At 34.5% G+C, this 22,450-nt stretch overlaps 2 protein-coding genes across 2 annotated transcripts; both read left to right on the plus strand.

The window, feature by feature from the left end:
- The first annotated feature begins 1,234 nt into the window (after nucleotides 1-1,234).
- LOC147406596 (alcohol dehydrogenase 3-like) lies at nucleotides 1,235-4,393 on the plus strand. Its single transcript, XM_086434708.1, has 10 exons — nucleotides 1,235-1,375; nucleotides 1,725-1,861; nucleotides 1,985-2,031; nucleotides 2,652-2,977; nucleotides 3,081-3,163; nucleotides 3,269-3,344; nucleotides 3,450-3,511; nucleotides 3,611-3,706; nucleotides 3,801-3,962; nucleotides 4,108-4,393. The coding sequence occupies exons 1-10, from the start codon at nucleotides 1,339-1,341 to the stop codon at nucleotides 4,222-4,224; spliced, it is 1,143 nt and encodes a 380-aa protein (XP_086290834.1). The 5' UTR covers nucleotides 1,235-1,338; the 3' UTR covers nucleotides 4,225-4,393.
- A 13,974-nt stretch (nucleotides 4,394-18,367) lies between these two features.
- On the plus strand, nucleotides 18,368-21,208 carry LOC147406597 (alcohol dehydrogenase). Its single transcript, XM_086434715.1, has 10 exons — nucleotides 18,368-18,615; nucleotides 19,101-19,237; nucleotides 19,356-19,402; nucleotides 19,504-19,829; nucleotides 19,918-20,000; nucleotides 20,091-20,166; nucleotides 20,278-20,339; nucleotides 20,445-20,540; nucleotides 20,651-20,812; nucleotides 20,910-21,208. Exons 1-10 carry the CDS (start codon nucleotides 18,579-18,581, stop codon nucleotides 21,024-21,026), a joined length of 1,143 nt encoding a protein of 380 aa, XP_086290841.1. The 5' UTR covers nucleotides 18,368-18,578; the 3' UTR covers nucleotides 21,027-21,208.
- Nucleotides 21,209-22,450: the final 1,242 nt, after the last annotated feature.

Below are 22,450 nucleotides of genomic sequence, written 5' to 3' on the forward strand. Positions count from 1 at the left end.
CCTATACCCAAGCACTTGGGTGCTTGATATCCGTCCATTTTCAACACCTTGGATCAACCTCGAAAAACCTTTTTTTTTAATATGAATATTTTGAAGGTTGTGTTGTTGGATTGTCAATGTGATAATTAATGTGGGCCCAACGACCCTTTCTATGATTTGAAATCATAAAAAATAAATTTGTGGGTGGAGGACATGCAAGCAAGAGAGAGAGAATTTCTCTCTATTGCCGATGTCATTCGCACCACATATCAAGAGTGATTTTTTGCTCATCGTGTTGTGAGTAAATTTTCTCACAATCCAACACTCGTTTGACATATGGCATTGTTGGCGTAAGCAATTAGAGAAAAAATTTCTCTCCTACCCATTGTGGTAAAATGAAAATTTCTTGATTAGAGCACTTTTTGGCAATTAAAAATATGATCCATCACCAATGTTGTAGAGGACAAAATTTTATAAATTTCAAAAAAAATTTATTATAAAAAAAGATATTTTTTACGATTAAATTTAAATTTTAAATTTGGGTGTTCAGTCGTTCATTTTCAACAAGTTGGATAAGCTCGAAAATTTGTTTTTTTGCATGAAATCTAGAAGTCTATGTTGTTTGATTGCCAATAAGACATGCCATTTGGGCCTAGAGATGTGCGAGCAAGGGACAACTTGCTCTCCAACTTCTAAGTCATCTGTGTCAAATTACTGTTGGGCTCTTGTGAGCCCCAAAAAAAAAAAAAAGAAATCACTCAAGGGACACGTTAAAAAGACCCTTTAAAAACATGAGTCTGGATCCTATGTACGTACGATACAGGAATGAAATCCTGCTCCCACAGCTCAACACATGACACATTAATCATATTTCAAGGGAATTTTGAAATGGAGATATTTTAGACTTTAATTCCATGAAATGTGGCGGCGCACATGATCTGGATTCTAAGAACATGGCGGAAGTCAAAATAATCCACAACGTGAAAAGAGCCACGTGTCAATCGACTGGTCTCTTCAAAGCTTTTTCCGTAGTTTTCGCATCGATGATAATTATCCAGAAAAACTCTGAACTGGCCTTTGGTGTCCCGTATATACAATAACAAACGAACGGTATCAACGTGGCAACTTGTTATTGGAGTTTAAAACATCGGGATGTGTGCCAGGTAGAAAACGATTTGTTTAGGAGATCGATTTGTTGAGGACAGTTATTTTTAAAAGACGTAATCATCCCTTAAAGATAAATGTTTTAAATCCCGAATTTTATGTCCCAAAAAAAGTATAAATACTCATCTCCACAAGCATCAGTCTCACCACACTACAACTTAAGTACAAATAACATCATCGAAATCCAAAGAAAAGATGTCTAGCACTGCTGGCAAAGTCATTCGATGCAGAGGTAACCCATCTTCATCAATCAATCTGTTTTTATTTTATTTTTCTTTGATTTTTGGATTGTTTCATGTGTTCTAATTAAGCCCATTTCCTTCTGAATTCTTGTTTGTAGTGTTGCTGTCAAATTTTCTATGTCACATTTTTCTTTTTTGGAATAATTTTATAATAGTTTTAAGATTTGGTTCCTCTTTAATGAGATTGTTAATGGGTTTTTTGTTTATTATTGAATTATGTTGGGTCTATACTAGTTGAATTATCTCTGATTCATTGGTTTTCTATGTTACTCTCATAGGGTATGTGTTTATTTTGAATTATTACATATTTTGATTGGTTTTGATTGTTGTGTGCTGTAGCTGCCGTGGCATGGGAAGCAGGAAAGCCACTAGTGATAGAAGAAGTGGAGGTGGCACCACCACAAGCAATGGAGGTTCGCATGAAGATCCTCTACACTGCGCTTTGCCACACCGATGTTTACTTCTGGGAAGCCAAGGTAACAAAAACAGTTTTTCAATTTTAATTAACAAGTGAAACTATTCCAATTGAATTGATATTTGTATTTTTTACAATTACATTGGATTGATACTTAAACCGAAATGGGTTCTCAATCTTTCAGGGACAGACTCCAGTGTTTCCTCGCATCTTTGGCCATGAAGCTGGAGGGTATGAATTATTATCAAGCCACTATTCCAATACATTTAATTTTGTTTGTTTTGGAATGAAGAACATGTTAAATTTCTATTTTTTTTGTGTGGATAATTTGATTAATTTAGTTCGTAGTTTCCAGCTCTTACAGTCTTAGAATGTATCAAAACATTTATGTAACAACCGGCCAAGACATTCAATGTTTTCGGTATAAAATTCTTAGCTTTTGTCCCAATCTGAGACAATTTCTCAATGAAATGTTCAATCTATTTTAATTACTAAACACTAATCTCGCTCCCTTTGCAAAAAAAAAAAAATGTAAGTAATTTGTTTAATTTTGATTTTGTAATGAAGAACATTTTAAATCTCTATTTTTGGATCACTTTGATTAAATGGTTTTGTATTTTGTCGGTATTGAAGTCTCGATTTTTGTCTCCGAGACATTTTCTTGATAGGTTTCCATCCATACACAGTTTGTTCAATTTTGTTTGGAACAAAACCCTGGCTCAAAACAATCAATGTCGTGGAATAGAAGTCTTGATTTTTTACACAATTGAGATAATATTTTACTTGAGACGAAATTTTAAATCTTGGTTTCCATCTATGTATGAAGTTTATTTAATTTTGTCGGTATTCAGGATCATTGAGAGCGTGGGGGAGGGAGTAATGGAAGTTCAACCGGGAGATCATGTCCTCCCTGTTTTTACTGGGGAATGTAAAGATTGCCGCCATTGCAAATCAGAGGAGAGCAACTTATGTGACCTCTTAAGAATCAACACCGACAGACATGTGATGATCAACGATGGCAAGTCGAGGTTCACCATTAAAGGAAAACCCATAGGGCATTTTCTTGGAACCTCAACCTTCAGTGAGTACACTGTGGTTCACTCTGGATGTGTCGCTAAGATCAACCCCAAAGCTCCACTTGACAAAGTTTGTGTTCTTAGCTGTGGAATCTCTACAGGTTTGGAAAAAAAAACGAAAAATCCAATTTCAATTCTATTTGCATATTTTTAAAATACATGTTTTGTTATTGATTTCAACATTATTTCTCTTTTGTGTTTCAGGTATGGGTGCTGCGATGAACGTTGCAAAACCAAAGCCGGGTTCAACAGTAGCTGTTTTTGGATTGGGAGCCGTCGGTCTTGCTGTGAGATTATTTCTCTTACTTACATAGGAAACTCTTTTTGCGTTTATTTATTATTACTTGACTTGATGAAAAAAAAAACGATGATATGATTGTTTAACTGATTAGGCTGCTTATGGGGCGAAAATTGCTGGGGCGACGAGGATTATTGGTGTCGATCTGAACCACAACAAATTTGAAGAAGGTAAATGAATTTACATTCTATAATTGGATACAATTATGTGGTTTTGTTGTAACTACTATATATTTGATCTTCTTGATTATACAATTTCTGCGTGCCATCTAACAGCGAGGAAGTTTGGCGTTACGGAGTTTGTGAATCCGAAAGAGCATAAAAGACCAGTTCAAGAGGTTTTTCCCCCCTAAATACTTATCATAAATCATAATTTAATGTATTTGGCCTCGCTTTCCTCAAGTGAAATCTAAGTCCATTTTGTATTTGGTCACCAGGTGATTGCTGAGATGACAGATGGTGGAGTGGATCGTAGCATCGAGTGTACTGGGAGCATCCAAGCCATGATTTCTGCATTTGAATGCGTTCACGATGTATTTTATTTTATTTTTTTTCTTACCAAACAATGAAGAATATTATCTCACACATTGATTTGCAATCTGAAAAATCCTAAATATTTCGATACAGGGATGGGGGCTTGCTGTGCTTGTTGGTGTACCAAAACAAGATGACATCTTCAAGACCAGTCCAATGAATTTTCTAAATGAGAGAACTGTCAAGGGTACCTTCTTTGGCAACTTCAGACCCCGTTCCGATATTCCCGCTGTTGTGGAAAAATACATGAACAAGGTGAGATTAAAACCCACTTAATCAAATAGATTTCACCAACCAACTAATTTACTTCATTTATTGTTTGGTACAAAGAACTTTGATTTGTTTTTATAATAAGAATGCGTGCGGTATTCATTCTTCTTTGTGTTTGATGAACGTGTAGGAGATTGAACTGGACAACTTTATCACCCATCAAGTCTCTTTCTCTGAAATCAACAAAGCATTCGATCTCATGCTTAAAGGAGAGGGTGTTCGGTGCATCATTCGCATGGATGCATAGAATGGATATGTTTTGCAATATTGTGAGAGGCAATGGGGTCTAGTCTTGTTCATGGCTAGTGGGTAGAGTGGAAGTAGGGTTTATCAGATTTTCGCTGTATTTGTTGAGTATTTGAGTGTTTGTTAGAGAAACTGGAATAAATTTCTATTACATGGTTTCCGTTCCATACATGTGGTTTCATTACTTGGTGTCGAGCGTGAAGAACCTTATTACATTTGATGGGGAAAACACTTCACTAACCATCCCATATTGCATTTATGGTTACAACAATCCTAACATGTTGTCTACACGAGTACTCGACTAAGCCTAGATTGGTGAGTTTTGTCGAACTAAAGTTATATAGGGTTGAAAACTATTCTTCTTCCTCTTTACGAGTACATTGTTTCGTGAGGCTTACTTGAACGCCCGAGTTAGTAGTCTGATACACCATCAAGACTTTGATGGGATGAGGAAGGAAAGTTCAACGTCAATTAGTGTCAAGACTTTGACAAGTATTTGAAATAGATCATCCTACCACAACATGAAAAAAAAAAGTCATATTTGACGGCGCGAGACCGTCAACTTGCATAAAATTCGATGATCCAACGTGTCAATTTTTTTCAACGGGCCGAAACCATTAAATTAATGGAGGATGGGAGAAATTCGACGATTCTAAGCCATCGAATCGGGGAACATAAAAAATTTCAACCGTCTACGACTGTCGATATTCGATTTATAAAATTTATGGGCCTCAGCCCGTCAAATTTTCTTGTCTTTCCAATTTTCACATAGTGTGCAAGAAAACGACTTGATTTTGTGAAAAAAAAAAAATATTACTTGATTTGTTTTACAAACAAATTTTTCGTCATAGCTCTCCAGCACATCTTTTGTATTTGGAATTATTGGTATAATTCCAAATACAAAATCAGATCTCAAAGTAGCACTTGCATTTTAGAAATCATATTTTTTTTTTATCAAGCTATTAATTGATTGAAGATTTTGATGATGAAGTCTGATCCTCCAAACCTCAGTATTGTAACTATGGTTCTTTGGATCAGTTCCTCTTCTTTCAGCTTGAATAATGGTTTGAACAAAGGTCCATAATTGGTTTCTAATCAACAAACCGATTCCTCAATCCTAATTGGGGTGCAACAAGGGCTAGACGTCACACTTTTATCAGGCTTCATGTTTATAGATAAATAATTCCACACATTAGCCTCATTAAGGCTTGGACGTAAGATTCTTTTTGTAAAAAAAAAAGTCAATGCAAGATTTCACAGCATCTGAATTGACCAATTGCAGGACACCATGTGTATAAAGAGTATCCTCAATTGTTTGCCTTGCAACTAGTCAATTTGGGATTATGTGAAATTCTAGCCAGATTGATTCTTCTATGAAAAACTAAATCTCCTTCACCATCCACAATAGAAATCTCTAACTTTTAGGGATTTAACTACTTAATTAATTAAAGTATGGATCCACAGGGCTTTAATGTCTTGTTCTTAAAATGAGCAGTATTTGTTCCCCTAAAATGTAGGGATTAATCCCACACTTGCTTGAACAGATTCCACTATTGTTTGTGATAAGAATTTTTTTTCCCAACTTGAATGCATATATATATATATATATATATGGGAAATGTTCAGCAACAAACATTTTGACAAACATTTTGGCAAAACATTTTTCAAAATATAGGTTAGAGGTTTTGGAATGGGCTGATTTTTGTTGAGGATGATTTTTACGGTGAGGAGATCATCATCACCAAAAATCAGCCCATTCCAAAACTTCTAACCCATCAAAAATGGTTTACAAAAAATGGACGGTCCACGATTTTTCAACTTGTAAACATGGGGCTAGAAGTTTTGGAATGGGCTGATTTTTGGTGAGGATGATCTCCTCACCGTAGAGATCATCCTCACCAAAAATCAGCCCATTCCAAAACCTCTAACCCATGTTTTGAAAAATGTTTTGCCAAAATGTTTGTCAAAATGTTTGTTGCTGAAAGGGACCCTATATATATATATATATAGGGTACTGTTCCCCACCCTAAGCTTTACCCTATACTTTAACAAACGTGTTTTGTCCTACATGGGTTAGAAGTTTTGAAATTGACTGATTTTTGGTGAGGATGATCTCTATGGTGAGGAGATCATCATCACCAAAAATCAGCTCATTCCAAAACTTCTAACCCCATCAAAAATGATTTATAAAAAATGGATATATATATATATATATATATAGGGATTAATCCCACACTTGCTTGAACAGATTCCACTATTGTTTGTGATAAGAATTTTTTTTCCCAACTTGAATGCATATATATACATATATGTAGCGTCCCGCTCCCCACCCTAAGCTTTACTCTATACTTTAACAAATGTGTTTTGTCCTACATGGGTTAGAATATGATTAGAAGATCATCCTCACCAAAAATCAGCCCATTCCAAAAAATTTAGCCCCATGTTTATCGGTTGAAAATTTGTGGACCGTCCATTTTTTGTAAATCATTTTTTATGGGGTTAAAAGTTTTGGAATGGGCTGATTTTTGGTGAGGATGATCTTCTCACCATGGAGATCATCTTCACCAAAAATCAGCCTATTCCAAAATTTCTAACCCATGTAGGACAAAACACGTTTGTTAAAGTGTAGGGTAAAGCTTAGGGTGGCGAATAGGACCCTATATATATATATATATATATATATATATATGGAAATGTTCAACACCCTAAACTTTACCCTACGCTTTACCAAACGTGTTTTGTCCTACATGGGTCATAAATTTTGGAATGGGCTGATTTTTGGTGAGGATGATCTTCACGGTTAGAAGATCTTCCTCACCAAAAATCAGACCATTTTGAAATTTCTAGCCCCATGTTTACTAGTTGAAAAATCGTGGACCGTCCATTTTTTGTAAACCATTTTTTATGGGGTTAGAAGTTTTGGAATGAGCTGATTTTTTGTGAGGATGATCTCCTCACCATAGAGATCATCCGCACCAAAAATCAGCCTATTCCAAAACTTCTAACCCATGTAGGAAAAAACACGTAAGGTAAAGTGTAGGGTGTAGAACGAGACCCATATATATATATATTCCTTTTACTGTTTACATATCATTTTCCAAGCTTAGCTAAATCAATTAATTGATTAAGAACAATTGATTTTGGAAGTGCAAGCACCTAAGTCTTCAGGATCATGGTTCAAATATTGGTTTGACCTCTCATCTCGCCATAGAGAGGGATTGAGTTGTCTCGAATGAGTTAAATTGTTTCGGACGAGACAAATCATTTAACTCGGTTTATAATGATTGATTTACATATATTTAAATTTAAATAATTATAATTTTTTAATAAAATTAGGTAGATTAAAAGATGCTTAATCATAAAATTATATATACATATATATATAGGGAAATGTTCAGCACCAAACATTTTGGCAAAACATTTATCAAAATATGGGTTAGAAGTTTTGGAATGGGCTGATTTTTGGTGATGATGATCTCTACAGTGAGGAGATCATCATCACCAAAAATCAGCCCATTCCAAAACTTCTAACCCCATAAAAAATGGTTTACAAAAATTGGACGGTCCACGATTTTTCAAATTTTAAACATGGGGCTAGAAGTTTTGGAATGGTCTGATTTTTGGTGAGAATGATCTCCTCACCGTAGAGATCATTCTCACCAAAAATTAGCCCATTCCAAAACTTCTAAACCATGTAAGACAAAAATGGTTGGCTAAAATGTTGACCGAAATGTTTGGTGCTAAACAGGACCCATATATATTAAATTTTAAATTTTAAAAAAATTAATTATTTTAATGAAAATCTATAAAATCATGTTTGATTCGAATGAATTATACTGACTCATCCGAGATTTTCAAAATATCGTTCGAGACATCTCGTTTATCTTGCGAGATGATGAGAATGTTGAGACATCATGTATATCCCATATTGTTGTTGAACGATACTGAGATAACTTGAGCTAATCATCTCGATCTCGGACTAGATTTAAAACAATGTTTAGGATACGATAATTAATTGAATCGGTCCCTTTTACAAACATGTGATCAATTATTGCCTCATTTTTCCCCCCTATTACCTATTTCCCCCTCAAAGTCATCACATTTGTGTTCCTATGTATTTTGGAGTTGTGGGCTAATTCGCGATAGAGACCATGCTTAGGTTGCGATACCTCGCTGGCCCCAACGAACAGGCAGGAATGAAGGTTGCGAACGAAACCATAAAGAAATATTCAATATTGACCTTTGTGATTTACACCTACCATATAACTCATTGGCTTATAATCATACATCATTATTGGGTTATTGGGGCTGTACTACATAACCCATAGAAGAAACTCTTCTCATGTAAAATGATTTTGGAAATATTAACACACATCAATATGGGGTCCACACTATCCTACCTTTCTTCTTCACCCTTTCAACTTTATTATCTTTCTTCTCCATCCCCCTTCTTTTTTAATAATATCCCTCCAATTTTACAATCATTTCTCTTTTACTATTTTGAATAATATATCTCTAACTACATTTTCTTTCCTTTGTTACCCTCTTTAACCTAACAGAAGACGCCCGTACTGATCAGGGTCTAAAAAGTGGTTTCTAGAGTCCTAATTATATAGACTTTATGGATAAATTATACAGTAAATCCCCTAATTAAATACAATTCATCATTAGTCCATATTTATTATTGATTTCAATTAAATTATATATTTTGGACCTAATTGCGATTATTTATGTATAACGGGAGAAGTTGCAAAGTTTCAAAGATAATCAGAAAAATACAAAGATTCAATTATGATTCAGGATCCGAGACAAGACCAAGGACCAAAATTTAGGCTCATTGGGCCCACATGGATAGCTATGCGATGGCCCCTTGGTGCGATGTGGTAGTGACAACGGATCATTCCTTGGCGACTACCAAATCGTCATATTGAATTAGGATTTTGAAGTCATGTGGTTACGAAAATATCCCGAACCCTAGAAATCCTAATCTAGTCTCTATAAATAGGAGACTAGATCAGAGCCAGATATCATCTCCTTTGAAATCATCTTCTCTAGTTTTCTTTTATTTTCTATTTTTTAGGATTTTAGGTTAGTTTCTCTTGAAGCTTTGTAATGAAGGATGATTCATCTAATGTTCAGATTCAAGATCAATGAAGAAAACCTTTCATCTTTCTCATCTCTCTTCTCTATTTTATTTTCTTATTTGTTGTTTCTTACAATGATTGTCAACTAGACATTACATTAGAGAGGTCAATGAAGTTGGAATAATATTTTCTCTCATAGTTAATTAACCATTTACCTTATGTTTCATAGTTTTCATTGTAAGTGTAGACATCTCAATTTGAACGGGCCACTTCTCGAAAGGGCCCAAAAATATCAATTTTCCAAATAAATGGGCCAACGGGCCTTAAGGGCTCAAGTCATTGAAAAGTGACATTTTTACCAAACCGAGGCCCCTAAGACCTTTCAATGGTTTAGGAGGCCCACCAAAAGGACTCGGCCTACCTTACGCTTTCCTAATATTCACCGCTCCGCTTCCAAAATAAAAAACGCCAAATTTTTGATAAATTTCACCAACGGGCCTAAAAAGCCCGATTCGCCAACACGTGGCATTTTTGATCAAACTAATGATTGCAAAAATCTAAAAAAATTAAAAAATTAAAAATGTGAGACTTGGGATGCCTACCCCTTCTCTACTACCACCGCTCCGCCTCCGAATCCGTAAAAACCATAGGCCCACAAGCTCTCAACACTTTCCTAAATCGATTTCTCACCTTACCCCTAGCCTAAAATCAATCCCACATCACCTAAAATATAAAACCAACCTATACCCTCAAAATCCATTCCAAAATAACCCTCAACTAATCCTTAAAACCTAAAACCATTTTTAAAACCCAAGCCCAACACTACAAAGCCCACAAATCATTAACCATATCCAATTCATTATCCAACCCACAACCCAAACCCATAAACCACAACCCACATCAACCAATCACTCTTTTATCATCAAAAGATGACACATGTCATCACCCCATCTCACCTCCCTCATCCAACCACCTACCCCATTAATTCTCTTTAAACCTCATCTACCCACACATCAACCCATCACATTTGCTCTCAAATCAAACACATCAACCCACACCCTTAACCTATACCTCCCCTAATCTACCCTCATCATTACCTACATCTACAACCTAAACCTACACCATCCTCTCAAGTCAAACACTCAATCTCTCCCATCAACCTATCTCAACCTTTCATTTCCAACCACTTTGACACATGACATCATCTCCCTCACCCTCCCAAAATATTATCAACCACCTCTTTAAATCCTCCATTCTCTTAAACCAAATACTATTTAATCTCAACCACCATCTTAAACTCACCTCACCAAACACTCCACCCAAATGGGTTGGGTAGGATCCAAACCATTTGGGTCAAAACTCACCCATTTAACCCCCCTTTCCTAAATACCCTCCAATCTCCTCTAAATTACACCCACTTCTCTCTCAAACTCATAACCATTCTATCCTTTTTTTTCACTTCACCCCATTATATCCCTAAAATAACTCCTCAACATCTATAAATACACTCATCTTCTTCCCAAAAATTCCCCAACTTTCACTACAAAAATTCTCCCCTCCCACTCTTACAAAAAAAATACTACCAATTCTCTCACCCAAGTCTCACAAAACTTTTTTTATTATACTCCACTCATCTCTCTCATCATTTCTTCTCTACTCCTTCAATCATACAAGAATTGTATTTTCATAAAATACTAAGGACTCAAGAAGAAGAAAAGAAAAAAGAAGATACAAGGTGAGTTCAAGGCAATCCCCCCATCTCTTCTACACCTTCTCGTCCTCCCTCTTTTATCACCCCTCTTCTCTTCATTTTATTTTTTAGGATGAATGGACCCCAAGGTTAAAGGTCTATAAGGGTCATTTCCATCAATGGAATGACCCTATGATCAAGCCGAAAATGAACTCCTATCTAGGGTACAAATGCACCCACGTGGCACATTTTTTTTCACATCTTTTTAAATAAAAAAAGACCGAGTTGAGTTGAGGTTACCACTATTTAGTGGGGAGAAAATGGTGCCTAACACCTTCCATTTTCTCCAACCGAGTCGCTTACCCCGTATCTCAAAGATTTGATCCGTACCTTATCCATCGAGAGTCACTAAACGCCAAAATGTCACTTTTTCAAAAAATGTACATTGGGTGACCATTCACACCCACTTACAAAAATGAATGGTGGTGACTCCAAACCATCGTAGATGTGGCCGTCGTAATGACGAAATCACGTGTCTACAGTAAGAATTCTTAAGTTGGGATTATTGGGTTGAGTATTTGATTTCCTAATTTTAATAGTTTATTCTTAATTAAGCTCAAGCTAAACTATACTTCACCAATAACATAAATACAAATCCTTTAATTTCATCTTATCAATTTATTCACAAACATTAAAATTTAATTTTGGATTTAATCACTTGACATTTTGATCCATCAACATTAATTTCGTTGAGAGGATTGAGACTAGTAAATGACAAATTAATCTAAGGAGAAGATTTGTTTAGGTGGATTTAACTGATCTAAGATTTATATTGTATTTTTATTTCTTATTTTATTTTTAATTAATTAGTGATACTCTTTCCTAAAATTGTTTTAATCTGATCACCTTCAATCATAGTTGGTTTTGAGTGAAAGAAATATTGAATCAGTGTTGCCTCTGTGGATCGATCTTTGCTTGCCAAGGTTTAAACTATATTCTTTATTTTATCATTATCTATAACTCGAACAAATTAGTGCCGATATTGGGGACAACAATTTGATCCAATTTCTTTTAATAAAAATCTGATGAGGATTTGTTACACATACCCCAATTGTTTTACAGATCCTTGTTGTCATTGTCCCAAATATTTTCATTTCAAGAAGAGATATCCCAGTCGCAATCGGTCAATATACACGCTTAAGCATCCATATGTTGAATGTGAAATCTCCACTATGGTGAATCGAGAATCATTAACTTTTCATCTAATGATAATATACTAACACTATGGATTAATGAAAATATTCCTCACTATTCGCACCGCGCGTTCACCTCCTTTGATAATTCATTTTTCTCACTTGATCGTGGAATGGATTAAAATGGCCGGTATAGTTGAAATTGAATCATTTTGAGTGAAGTGTGACTCTCCTTGGAAAAAGTATCCCTAAAAAATTCTATCAAATAAAAACTGATCTGTTGAAGATTTGTGTTTTTTCACTCTATCCCTCAAACGAGGTTAGAGATTAGAAAATTAATCGTTATTGATAAGGTTCAGATAAATAATGATGTAGAGTGTGGGCCAGCCAAACGACAAGAAGATAGTCAGTAGGAGGATATGCCTCGTGGTAATCTAAGAGTGGTGGACACAACTTTACTATTTGAATATGGTGATATTACTTATATAAAGTGTTTCCAAATAATTCTTCTTTCAAACAATGACCTTTTAAGGAATTAGTGCAAAAATATCTCCGTTTAACAATTCAAGAAATCTTAATTTTTAGATTTCAAATCTTAAAAAGTATTGTGGGATCCATTTGGATTATCATATTGGCATTTGAATGCTACAGTCTTCTAGATTTCATGAAAAAACTTATGGTAAAAAAAAAAAAAACATTTTTTAAACTTTATCGAAAGTGTTTATCAAAGGTGTTGAAAATGGACGGCTACCGAACATCCAAATTTAAAATTTAAAGTCAACGGTGAAAAATATTTGTTTTTTTTTTTTTTTTTTTTTTTAATTCATAAAATTTCATCCTCTACAACACTATAGTATTGAATCATGTTATTGAATACTACAAGGTGATATAATAAGGAAATTTCAATTTTTTCACTTTGGACAGGAGAGAGAGAAAAATTCTCCTCTTATTACTTATGTCATCAACGCCACATTTCGAAAATGGTGTTAGGCTATGAACACGCTATGAACACACAATCACTCCCCATGGCGGAGGGTTGAAACCGAGTGATTTTTTGCTCACAGTGTTGTGAGCAAATTTATTCACAGCCCAATAGACGTTTGACATGTGGTGCAAATGACATCAACAATGAAAAAGAAAGTTTCTCTCTCCTACCCATAGGCGAATGACATGACCTTGTGACATTCAAAAAACATGATCTTATGCAATGGGGTTGTAGAGGACGATACTATATGAACTTTAAAAAAATATATTAAAATAGTTAGTTTTCGCCATTGAATTTTATTTTTAAATTTGGGTACTCAATAGCCATCCATTTTCAACACCTTGGATCAAATTCGAAAAACAATTGTTTTTAATTTATTTATTTTTAATATGATTATTTTCATGAAATCTAGAAGGTTGTGTTGATTGTCAATGTGATAATCAATGGGGGCCCAACGACCCTTTTTAAGATTTGAAATCTTAAAAAATAAATCTTTGGGCAAAGGACGCATGAGTAAGAGCAACTCCAACAAAATACCCATTCCTCATCCCAAGTTACCAACTATTGTTTTGGGTAGTGGAGTAAAAAAATAATGACTCCAATTCAAGACCCATCCCTCACCATTTTTTGGCCTAAACATTTTCGATACCAAAAAGGTACTCCCACTTGATTACCTATCCTTTTTGTAGGGAAAAAAATTTAGGCAGTAATGCTGAAAATAAGTCAATTTCAAAAAATTTTAAATTTGAATTGAATTAAAAAATTATTAAATAATTTATGGGTAGCACGGTTGGAGTGCATATCCCATAAATACCCCTAATTGCAACTCATTATACCCTAAAAAGCTTATTTATGGGTATTGGTAGAGGCTGTTGCCTAGGAGATGCTCTAAGAGAGAAACTTTCACTCTATTGCTGATGTCATTCGTGCCACATCAAAAGGTTGTGAACAAATTAGCTCACAAGCCTGTTTTACCAAGAAGATCTACGGTTCGAGACCATAGAGCCCTAATTGTTAATTTAAATGTAAATGAAATGAAAATTCACCAAAAAAAACAAAAAAAGAAGAGTATTTGTATGGTTATAGTAGAGGAAAAATCACTTGATTTAAACCCTCTTCCTACGTCCCGATACATACCTAAGCCGAAATCTAAGGAAATTTTAAAGAGTGGTGATCTTCTAACTAGAAAGTCTTCACTCAGTCAATACTCGGATCATGTGGCATAAACATGGAAGCATAGATCTTTTTTCTCGAGATACACATCTGCACATTCCCATAAAATATGTGTAATTGTGTATTCCAAGGAAAAAAATATCTATGATTCTATGTTCATACCACATCAATCGAAGGAAGACTTTTTAGTTAGAAAATCATTATTCAATTTTAAAACTAAAATAGTTTACCACTGATTCCTTGAATTTTAAATCATCGGATCTAATGAATTTCCCAAACTACCCTCGAATAAAGTGTCTAATCGTCCACGTACATCTTTACTGTACGACCAGTTGATCCTCGCCACATTTCCTTAAAATGCACTACCTAAGAAATTGAGGAGAAAAAAAACCCACTTTACAACCAGTTACCAATTGGGTCTATAAATGAATTTGGTAAGAAAATAGTGAATGGACCCATCAAGTATTTTTTGTTTCTTTATTTTTAATTTTATTGATGGGGATGCGTTTAGAGAACATGTGGAGGTCTATGAGAATGAATCTTAATATTATAGTGAGAGAAGGCTGATTATTTTCACGTTTGCCTTTAATCTTCATTATCAATCCAAATCTTTATCCGAATATTTTCATTTTTTTTATTATTATTATTTAACCTATCACGATTACTTTTGCTTAGGTACTCTAAAAAAATATTTCCAATTTCTAAAATCTGAAAGATAAAAAAGGTCCCCCACAACCTTAGTATTATCAAGTTCATTTTTACCTAAATGAATGAAGTTATAATTCCACGAATCTTATAACCATGGTAGTTACTCTTTCATAATTACAAAAATATTTTTTTATTTTGTGTTATTTTTAAAATTATCTTAGTTAATATTTTAAATTAGAAAACATGCTTGGACTTCCCGTTTTGTCTGAATCGAGCCTGGGAGCTCCAAAATCCAATAGGAAAAGATCTAGCGCGAGTTTCTTTTCAAAAAGGCTCAAAGACCCATCAAAAGGAGACCTAAGGCCTCAATGAACTTTTAAGAGTTGAAATTCATAGTCTGTTCATGGGTTACCCAAGGATATAACTTTGGCTTGTCCCTCATGCACCTTAGGACAAACAATTAGACTATTTTAATTGAGATTTGTACACTTGGTTGCATTTGGGCACTTAAGAGGATTTTAGTTTTAAACCCCCCCTTAATCCTTCATTTTTCAAGGGACCACAATGCAAATTTACTTATTTACCCTTGCATTAAATCTCGCTTAATCATTCTACTTGATTTTAATGCATGCAATTGTACAAATCTTCAAGTTTTTAAATTTTCAATTACCTTCCTACCTCTAGTTAGTTGAGATTCAATCTAATGTAATTGATCATTAAGGGCATCCTCTTGCGTTTAATTTAAGGTCATTTCTTAAGAGTTTTATACAATTTGACAAATATCATTTTACCCATCACGAAGAACTCTCTAAAATCGAAAAATAACCCTTATACCCTTAAGATTGTTAGGAGTCTATTTAAGACAATTGACTACTAAGCACCCACACTCTTAAAATAATTGCATGGTATCCCTCTTGTTTTCATTAGAGTTTGACCATTTTACAAGATTTGAACACCTTTACCCCTCTAATAAAATTATCTAGAACCTTGTGAGTTTTGACATTTTTATCATTTCATCACCATGATTGGTAAGACTCAAAGAAGTATACAAGATAATCAATAACACTTTGATGGAGGGTAAATAAGGTTATTTATGAAGGTTTATTTGACATTAAATTGAACTTATGGAATTTGAACCTTTATCTCCTCAAAGGTCTCTCAAAGGCCTATAACTAGAGAAACTCTTTAAAGCAAATAAGAAGTAATTAGTTTCCTTCTTAAAATTTTGTCAAATTCCCTTTTGAAAGTCTTTTAAAGCCTTAAAACTCGATCAAAATAGTTTCTTACTTACTTTGAAAGCTTAGAACAAAAAAAGGAAGAAAATCAAGGTGGAGAATACTTTAATTTTCTATTTTTGTTACTTGTACTCCCAATCCCACTTCTACCTCCCTCACTCAAATCTTTTTATTTGTTTTCCTTAAAATTTTACTTCATTGCAATGTAGGGTAGTCTTCCTTGATAATGTTAAGTTTGGATTGAGAGTTAATCCATTTTGTGGGAGTATCCTTACCAACTATAAACCCACATTTACTTTAAGCTTCTTTAGTAATAATGTAATCTAATTTCTTTTGGATAGTTTGGGTTGAGAGTTAATCCCCTTCGTGGGAAGATCCTTACCAACTATAAGTCCATTTGGAACTTTAAATTTCTTGCAATTGTATTCAATTCATTACTTACAAGTTCATTGAAATTTCAAGCAAGTAGTGCATCTACTTTCCATGGCTATGGAGGAAGAGAGTAATTCATCCATGTGAGGTAATCTCATTTTTTATAAGATCATAATAAGTTCCTTGGGGAACATTTGATTTTTAATATTCTTTGCATTCTAACTCAAAAAATCCTTAAAAAATAGTTTCACTATTCATTTTTTGCCAATACATTGTAACAATCAACTTGATGGGTGAGATGATGTGTCTAACACCTTCCTTGTCTAATAATCGAATCTCCTTACCTGAATCTCTAGGTTTAGACCAGATTTGAGTCATCAACTCCTTCAAAAGTTGATTTTCAAAATTGTTTTTATAATGTTCATTTACACTTTAAACCAAGGTTACCCAATTCTTTAGCAAAGTACCCAATTGTGAACCGATTCGAACCAAAGCAGATTGCAGTATGATTCATTTTGAGTTCATGAATCGCAATGAACCACACAGATTCCCTTTTACTTTAATTATTGTACACCCCCTTCACAAGTTGATTAATTTGAGATATCCCCCAAAATTTTAAATTGATAACTGACCCCTTTGAATTTGTTCTTTATTTAATAGACCAATGAAAAATGACCAAATGCTCTCATTTTCAACATATAAATGAAAAATACTTTGTATTTTCTTCCAAAAATCTATCATTTTCAATCTCTTTTTGACCTTACTCATCACTCCAACCTTCAAAGAACCTCATCTTTGTATATCCCTACGAACTGGGTTCATTCGTAAGTGGCGAATCACGAGTCTGGATTTGAATCGAGCGAACTCTCGAATCAGGTAACAACATAGCTTTAAACTCTTTAAATGGTGGTGATTGTCAAACCCAAGTAAATGAGGTTTAAACTCTTAGGCGTTAGTGAATATTTGAGGCATCTCTCTGTTGTTAGAATAATGACATTTTCCTTGATCTTGATCTTTGATCTTTTCCCAAAATGTCATATGTTCTTGTTGAGGTTTGAATACCAAAAGAGATAAATCTCAAAGTTGAAGATGAGCGTAAACTTTTACCTTAAGGGTTGAAGATGATGAAACTTAAGGGTGAAAATCAAATAATTTTTACTTGAGGGTGAAAGGAGAATACTGATATCATGTTTGATTAATCTCTCAAAAAAGACTAAGGTCAAGAGGGGAGGCAACAAATTGTTCACCAATCAATTTTCTTAATCATGCCTTGATATCGTGGTCGACAAAACTTTTATGCTCAAGATAAGGACAATCTCACAGTCTTCTTGTTGCAATAGCAAGTTATGTTGCTTTTTTATTTTTAGTCAGGGTACCCCTTGAAAATACATCACACGTGTCATCTAAAAGAAGAGTGCTCTACCGAAATTTTGAAGTGGGATGGGCTATTCAAACTTTTTTTTTTTTTCCTATTTAATTTAATGGATTCTACCCTGAACTGGTCTAATCTAATCCTTAACTCTAAATGATTTGGTGTATCATAATTCACCTTATTACAATACATCAAATCTACCTACACCAACAGACCATATCAAACATGCTAATCTGAAAAGTTTCAAAAGTTAACAGTTGTCTGATGGGGAGGATAAAATTGTACATTTTGCTTTAGGAGGGCGGTTTGGTGCATAAAATATTATAGAATACAGCCAGGCTAAGTTGTAAATTACAAAACATGCTCTCCCTAAGTCATAATCACTCGTTACTGTGTATTGTGGTCAATTTGGATAGAAAACCAGAAACAAGAATCCGAGGCGCCGTTGGAACTAGAAATACAGGGCGAAGAGGAATATTGCGGCTCAAAAATGGTTTTGAAGCTCATAGATCAAGCTATAAATATACCCCCACTAAGACAACTTCCCATATAATTAGATCACAATATAATCAAGATCATCAAACCAAAGAAAAAGTTGAAGAGATGTCAAATACTGCTGGTCAGGTCATTCGATGCAGAGGTAACTATTCATCTTCATCATCATCATCAATCTCGCTGTTTAGTTTACATTTTGCTTTTTTAAGGACTTTTTGATTTTGGGTTCTTATTTGATTCATTTTTCTCTGTTTTTTGGTTCGTTGGGTTATTTCAGAATTTTGATATTTGTTGGTTTTTTTATTTTTCTGTTGGCTTTATGGGTTTTAATTCATTTTGTTAGGTCATTTGAGATTTTGGTTCTTCTTTGATGTGTTTGTTGATTGACCATTTTCTTATACATATTTTTTCCAAGAATGTTGAGAATTTCAAACCATTTAGTTATTTGTTGGATCATTTTTTTTCTTGAGTGGGTATGTAGATGATACTGTTTGCTCATCTAATGGAGGGTTTTCTCTTGAATTCTTATGGATTCTTGTTATATATGTTGATGGATATTTATGTTATTTAATTGGTTATATATTTGTTGACTGATTGGGATGATCTTTGTGGGTTCTACTGTGTGTGTAGCTGCTGTAGCATGGGAAGCAGGAAAGCCACTAGTGATAGAAGAAGTAGAGGTGGCACCACCACAAGCAAAGGAGGTTCGCTTGAAGATCCTCTACACCTCGCTTTGCCACACCGATGTTTACTTTTGGGAAGCCAAGGTAACAAATTTTTTTTCAATTTTAAGAAGATAAACTATTCAAATTGAATTGATATTAGTATTTTTTTTCTTCTTCAATAAATTGATACTAAAATTGAAATGGGTTCTCGATCTTTCAGGGACAAACTCCAGTGTTTCCTCGCATCTTCGGTCACGAAGCAGGAGGGTATGAATTATGAACCCATTCTTCAAATACATCTAATTTTGTTTCAAAATTAAAAAATAATTATTTTGGTTAAATGGGTCTGTAATTGTGTGGGTATTTAGGATCGTCGAGAGTGTGGGGGAGGGAGTGACGGATCTAAAACCTGGCGATCATGTCCTACCCGTGTTCACAGGGGAATGTAAAGAGTGTCGCCATTGCAAGTCAGAGGAGAGCAACATGTGTGATCTCCTAAGGATTAACACCGATAGAGGTGTGATGCTCAACGATGGCAAGTCAAGGTTCTCCATCAAGGGAAAACCCATATTCCATTTTGTCGGAACCTCCACATTTAGTGAGTACACTGTGGTTCATGTTGGATCTGTCGCTAAGATCAACCCTGAAGCTCCACTTGACAAAGTTTGTATTCTCAGCTGTGGAATCTCTACAGGTTGGGTACAAAGAATTTCTGATTTCGATTCATTTTCATATATCTAAATCCATGTTATGTTACTGATTTCGATATTGTGTTTTTTAAGGTCTTGGTGCTGCCTTGAATGTCGCTAAACCAAAACCGGGTTCAACAGTAGCTATTTTCGGATTGGGAGCTGTCGGCCTTGCTGTGAGCTTCTCTTCTCCTGCTTTATTGTTTCATGTTTATTATAACTCTTGATCAAAGAAACAAAGGTTTAATGTTGGTTTGCTTGATTAGGCTGCTGAAGGGGCTAGAATTTCTGGGGCTTCAAGAATCATTGGCGTTGATCTAAACCCTAAAAAATTCGATGAAGGTGACTGAATCAACTACTCACTACTAGGCCCATCTACTACTGAGTTTTATTTTTTATTTTATTGGTTCTATGTAATCTTGATTTTTCTGTATTTATTGTTTATTATAACAGCAAAGAGGTTTGGCATTACGGAGTTTGTGAATCCTAAAGACCATAACAAACCAGTTCAAGAGGTCTTTCTTAAGTGAAATTACCATTTGTTTTACTAAATGGTTTGGGATTTTGAGCCATTAGAATGATTAAGATTGATCTTTGATTTTTTTGGATTTGATCACTAGGTGATTGCTGAGATGACAGACGGAGGAGTGGATCGGAGCATCGAGTGTACTGGGAGCATCCAGGCCATGATTTCTGCATTTGAATGCGTTCACGATGTATTTTCCTACAAACCCCATTACTCTTTAGAATCACAAAAAATTACAACCAACAATATTATCTCACACATTACTAATTTGCAATCTGAAATCATGAATGTTCCAAACAGGGATGGGGTGTTGCAGTGCTCGTTGGTGTGCCAAACAAAGATGATGCATTCAAAACCCACCCAATGAATCTGTTGAATGAGAGAACTCTAAAAGGTACCTTCTTTGGTAACTACAAACCGCGCTCTGATCTTCCCTCAGTCGTGGAAAAATACATGAACAAGGTGAGCTTAAATCCAATTAAGCAAATATATTTTAATAACAAAATTTTTGGGCTCTACAATGTGTTCCATTCCTCCTAATTTGTTTCTAATCATGTAGGAGATTGAATTGGAGAAGTTCATCACCCATGAAGTCTCCTTCACTGAAATCAACAAAGCGTTCGACTACATGCTAGGAGGAGATGGCCTCCGTTGCATCATTCGCATGGATGCATAGGATGGATATGATCTGTTTCGTGTGGGCGATAACTGGTTTTAGAGTGAGAATAAGAATAAATTGTTATTAGTTTGTTTATGATTTTGAGTGAATCATGGAAATAGGGGTTATGGGCTTCTTCCACATCCCTATTTGTTGAGTTGTGTTACCAGTGGGAATAAATTGAAAATATATTTCTAGTACATGGTTTCCATTCCATATAAATGGTCATTCCGTTGGACGGCATGACATACATCATTTTCGAAACAATCTTGTTACATTTGATTGGGAAAACGCTCCTAGGCATCTGGTTTGAACTTAAAAAAAAGGTGAGTCCCAATCAAGTATCAGCCTTAAGTAAAGGCCACTCGTTCCACTCCCTTTAATAACCTATCAGAGTGCCTGGTAGTTCAAATGTAGGGAAGACTTACCAGTCGTGTGCTTTCTAATGGCACCCCCTTAAGGCGCATCACCAAAAATAAATAGGGTTTACCTCTTTCACTGCTGCCTCATCCCCCCTCTTTGGGGTCTTAAACAGTATCCCATTGTATACTTTGTGGTTACAATAACATTGACCTGACCTTGGTGTTAATGGAAAGTTGAGTCCATTCAATATAACTTCTACAATGGTAGAAAGTATAAAAAAATAGTAACTTTTAGTGAGTATGTTAACAACTTAAAATGCATGCACTCAATGTTTACAAGTAAAGAAAAAAATATAAATATATCATATCAAATGGTTATATGTATAGTAATAAAAAAAATAAGTGGCTCGCAGGCCTCCAAAAATGAAAAGAAAAGAAAAGAAAGGCTTGCATGCCTTGAACAGAGAACAAAGCTTAATATACACTCAAAAGAGAGAGAGAAGAGAGAAGATGGTGCATCACCACCGTTATATTGAGTTGGAAAAGGATGAAGAATCCCAAACCCGTGTTTTGGATTTTGGAAACACTGCTTATTACAAGAGAACAAGGCCCAAACTTCTCCCTCTCATCTTCCTCTTCTCTCTCATCTGTTGGAGTCTACTCTTTTCTCCTCGCCTCTTTAGCCAATGTAAGTTTCTTTCTTTCTTTTTCTCGCTCTGTTTCGGGTCTCTTTCTAATCCTTCAGTTTTTATCTTTGCAGATTCCTTAGGAGTTGAAAACCATGGTTGGATTTTTCATAGAGAAATTATGAATTAAAAAATAAAATAAAATAAAAAATTTCAGTCGAGAGTCAAAATTTTAAATTTTGTAATAAATAAAAAAAATCGACCATTTAAGAGTTGAAATTTTAATTATAAAAAAAAATGGCTGTTCAATTGCCAAAATTTTAATTTTTTAATTTAAAAAAAAAAAAAAAAACGTCCCTTAAAGGGTCGATTTTGATTTCTTTTAATAAATTTTACAATTTTTTTTTTAAATATCATTTTAATAGTTTTTTTTTTTTTTTTAAAAAATTTTCCT

This window comes from Akebia trifoliata, chromosome 3 (genome assembly GCF_017979445.1).
Source record: "Akebia trifoliata isolate Shusen 1 chromosome 3, ASM1797944v1, whole genome shotgun sequence".
NCBI lineage: Eukaryota > Viridiplantae > Streptophyta > Magnoliopsida > Ranunculales > Lardizabalaceae > Akebia > Akebia trifoliata.

Coding starts and splice junctions, on each gene's coding strand:
- LOC147406596 (XM_086434708.1), top strand. CDS start 1,339: ATGTCTAGCACTGCTGGCAAAGTCATTCGATGCAGAG. Junction 3,345..3,449: donor CCACAACAAATTTGAAGAAG/GTAAATGAATTT, acceptor GCCATCTAACAG/CGAGGAAGTTTGGCGTTACG. Junction 3,963..4,107: donor TGGAAAAATACATGAACAAG/GTGAGATTAAAA, acceptor ATGAACGTGTAG/GAGATTGAACTGGACAACTT.
- LOC147406597 (XM_086434715.1), top strand. CDS start 18,579: ATGTCAAATACTGCTGGTCAGGTCATTCGATGCAGAG. Junction 18,616..19,100: donor TCAGGTCATTCGATGCAGAG/GTAACTATTCAT, acceptor CTGTGTGTGTAG/CTGCTGTAGCATGGGAAGCA. Junction 19,830..19,917: donor CAGCTGTGGAATCTCTACAG/GTTGGGTACAAA, acceptor GTGTTTTTTAAG/GTCTTGGTGCTGCCTTGAAT.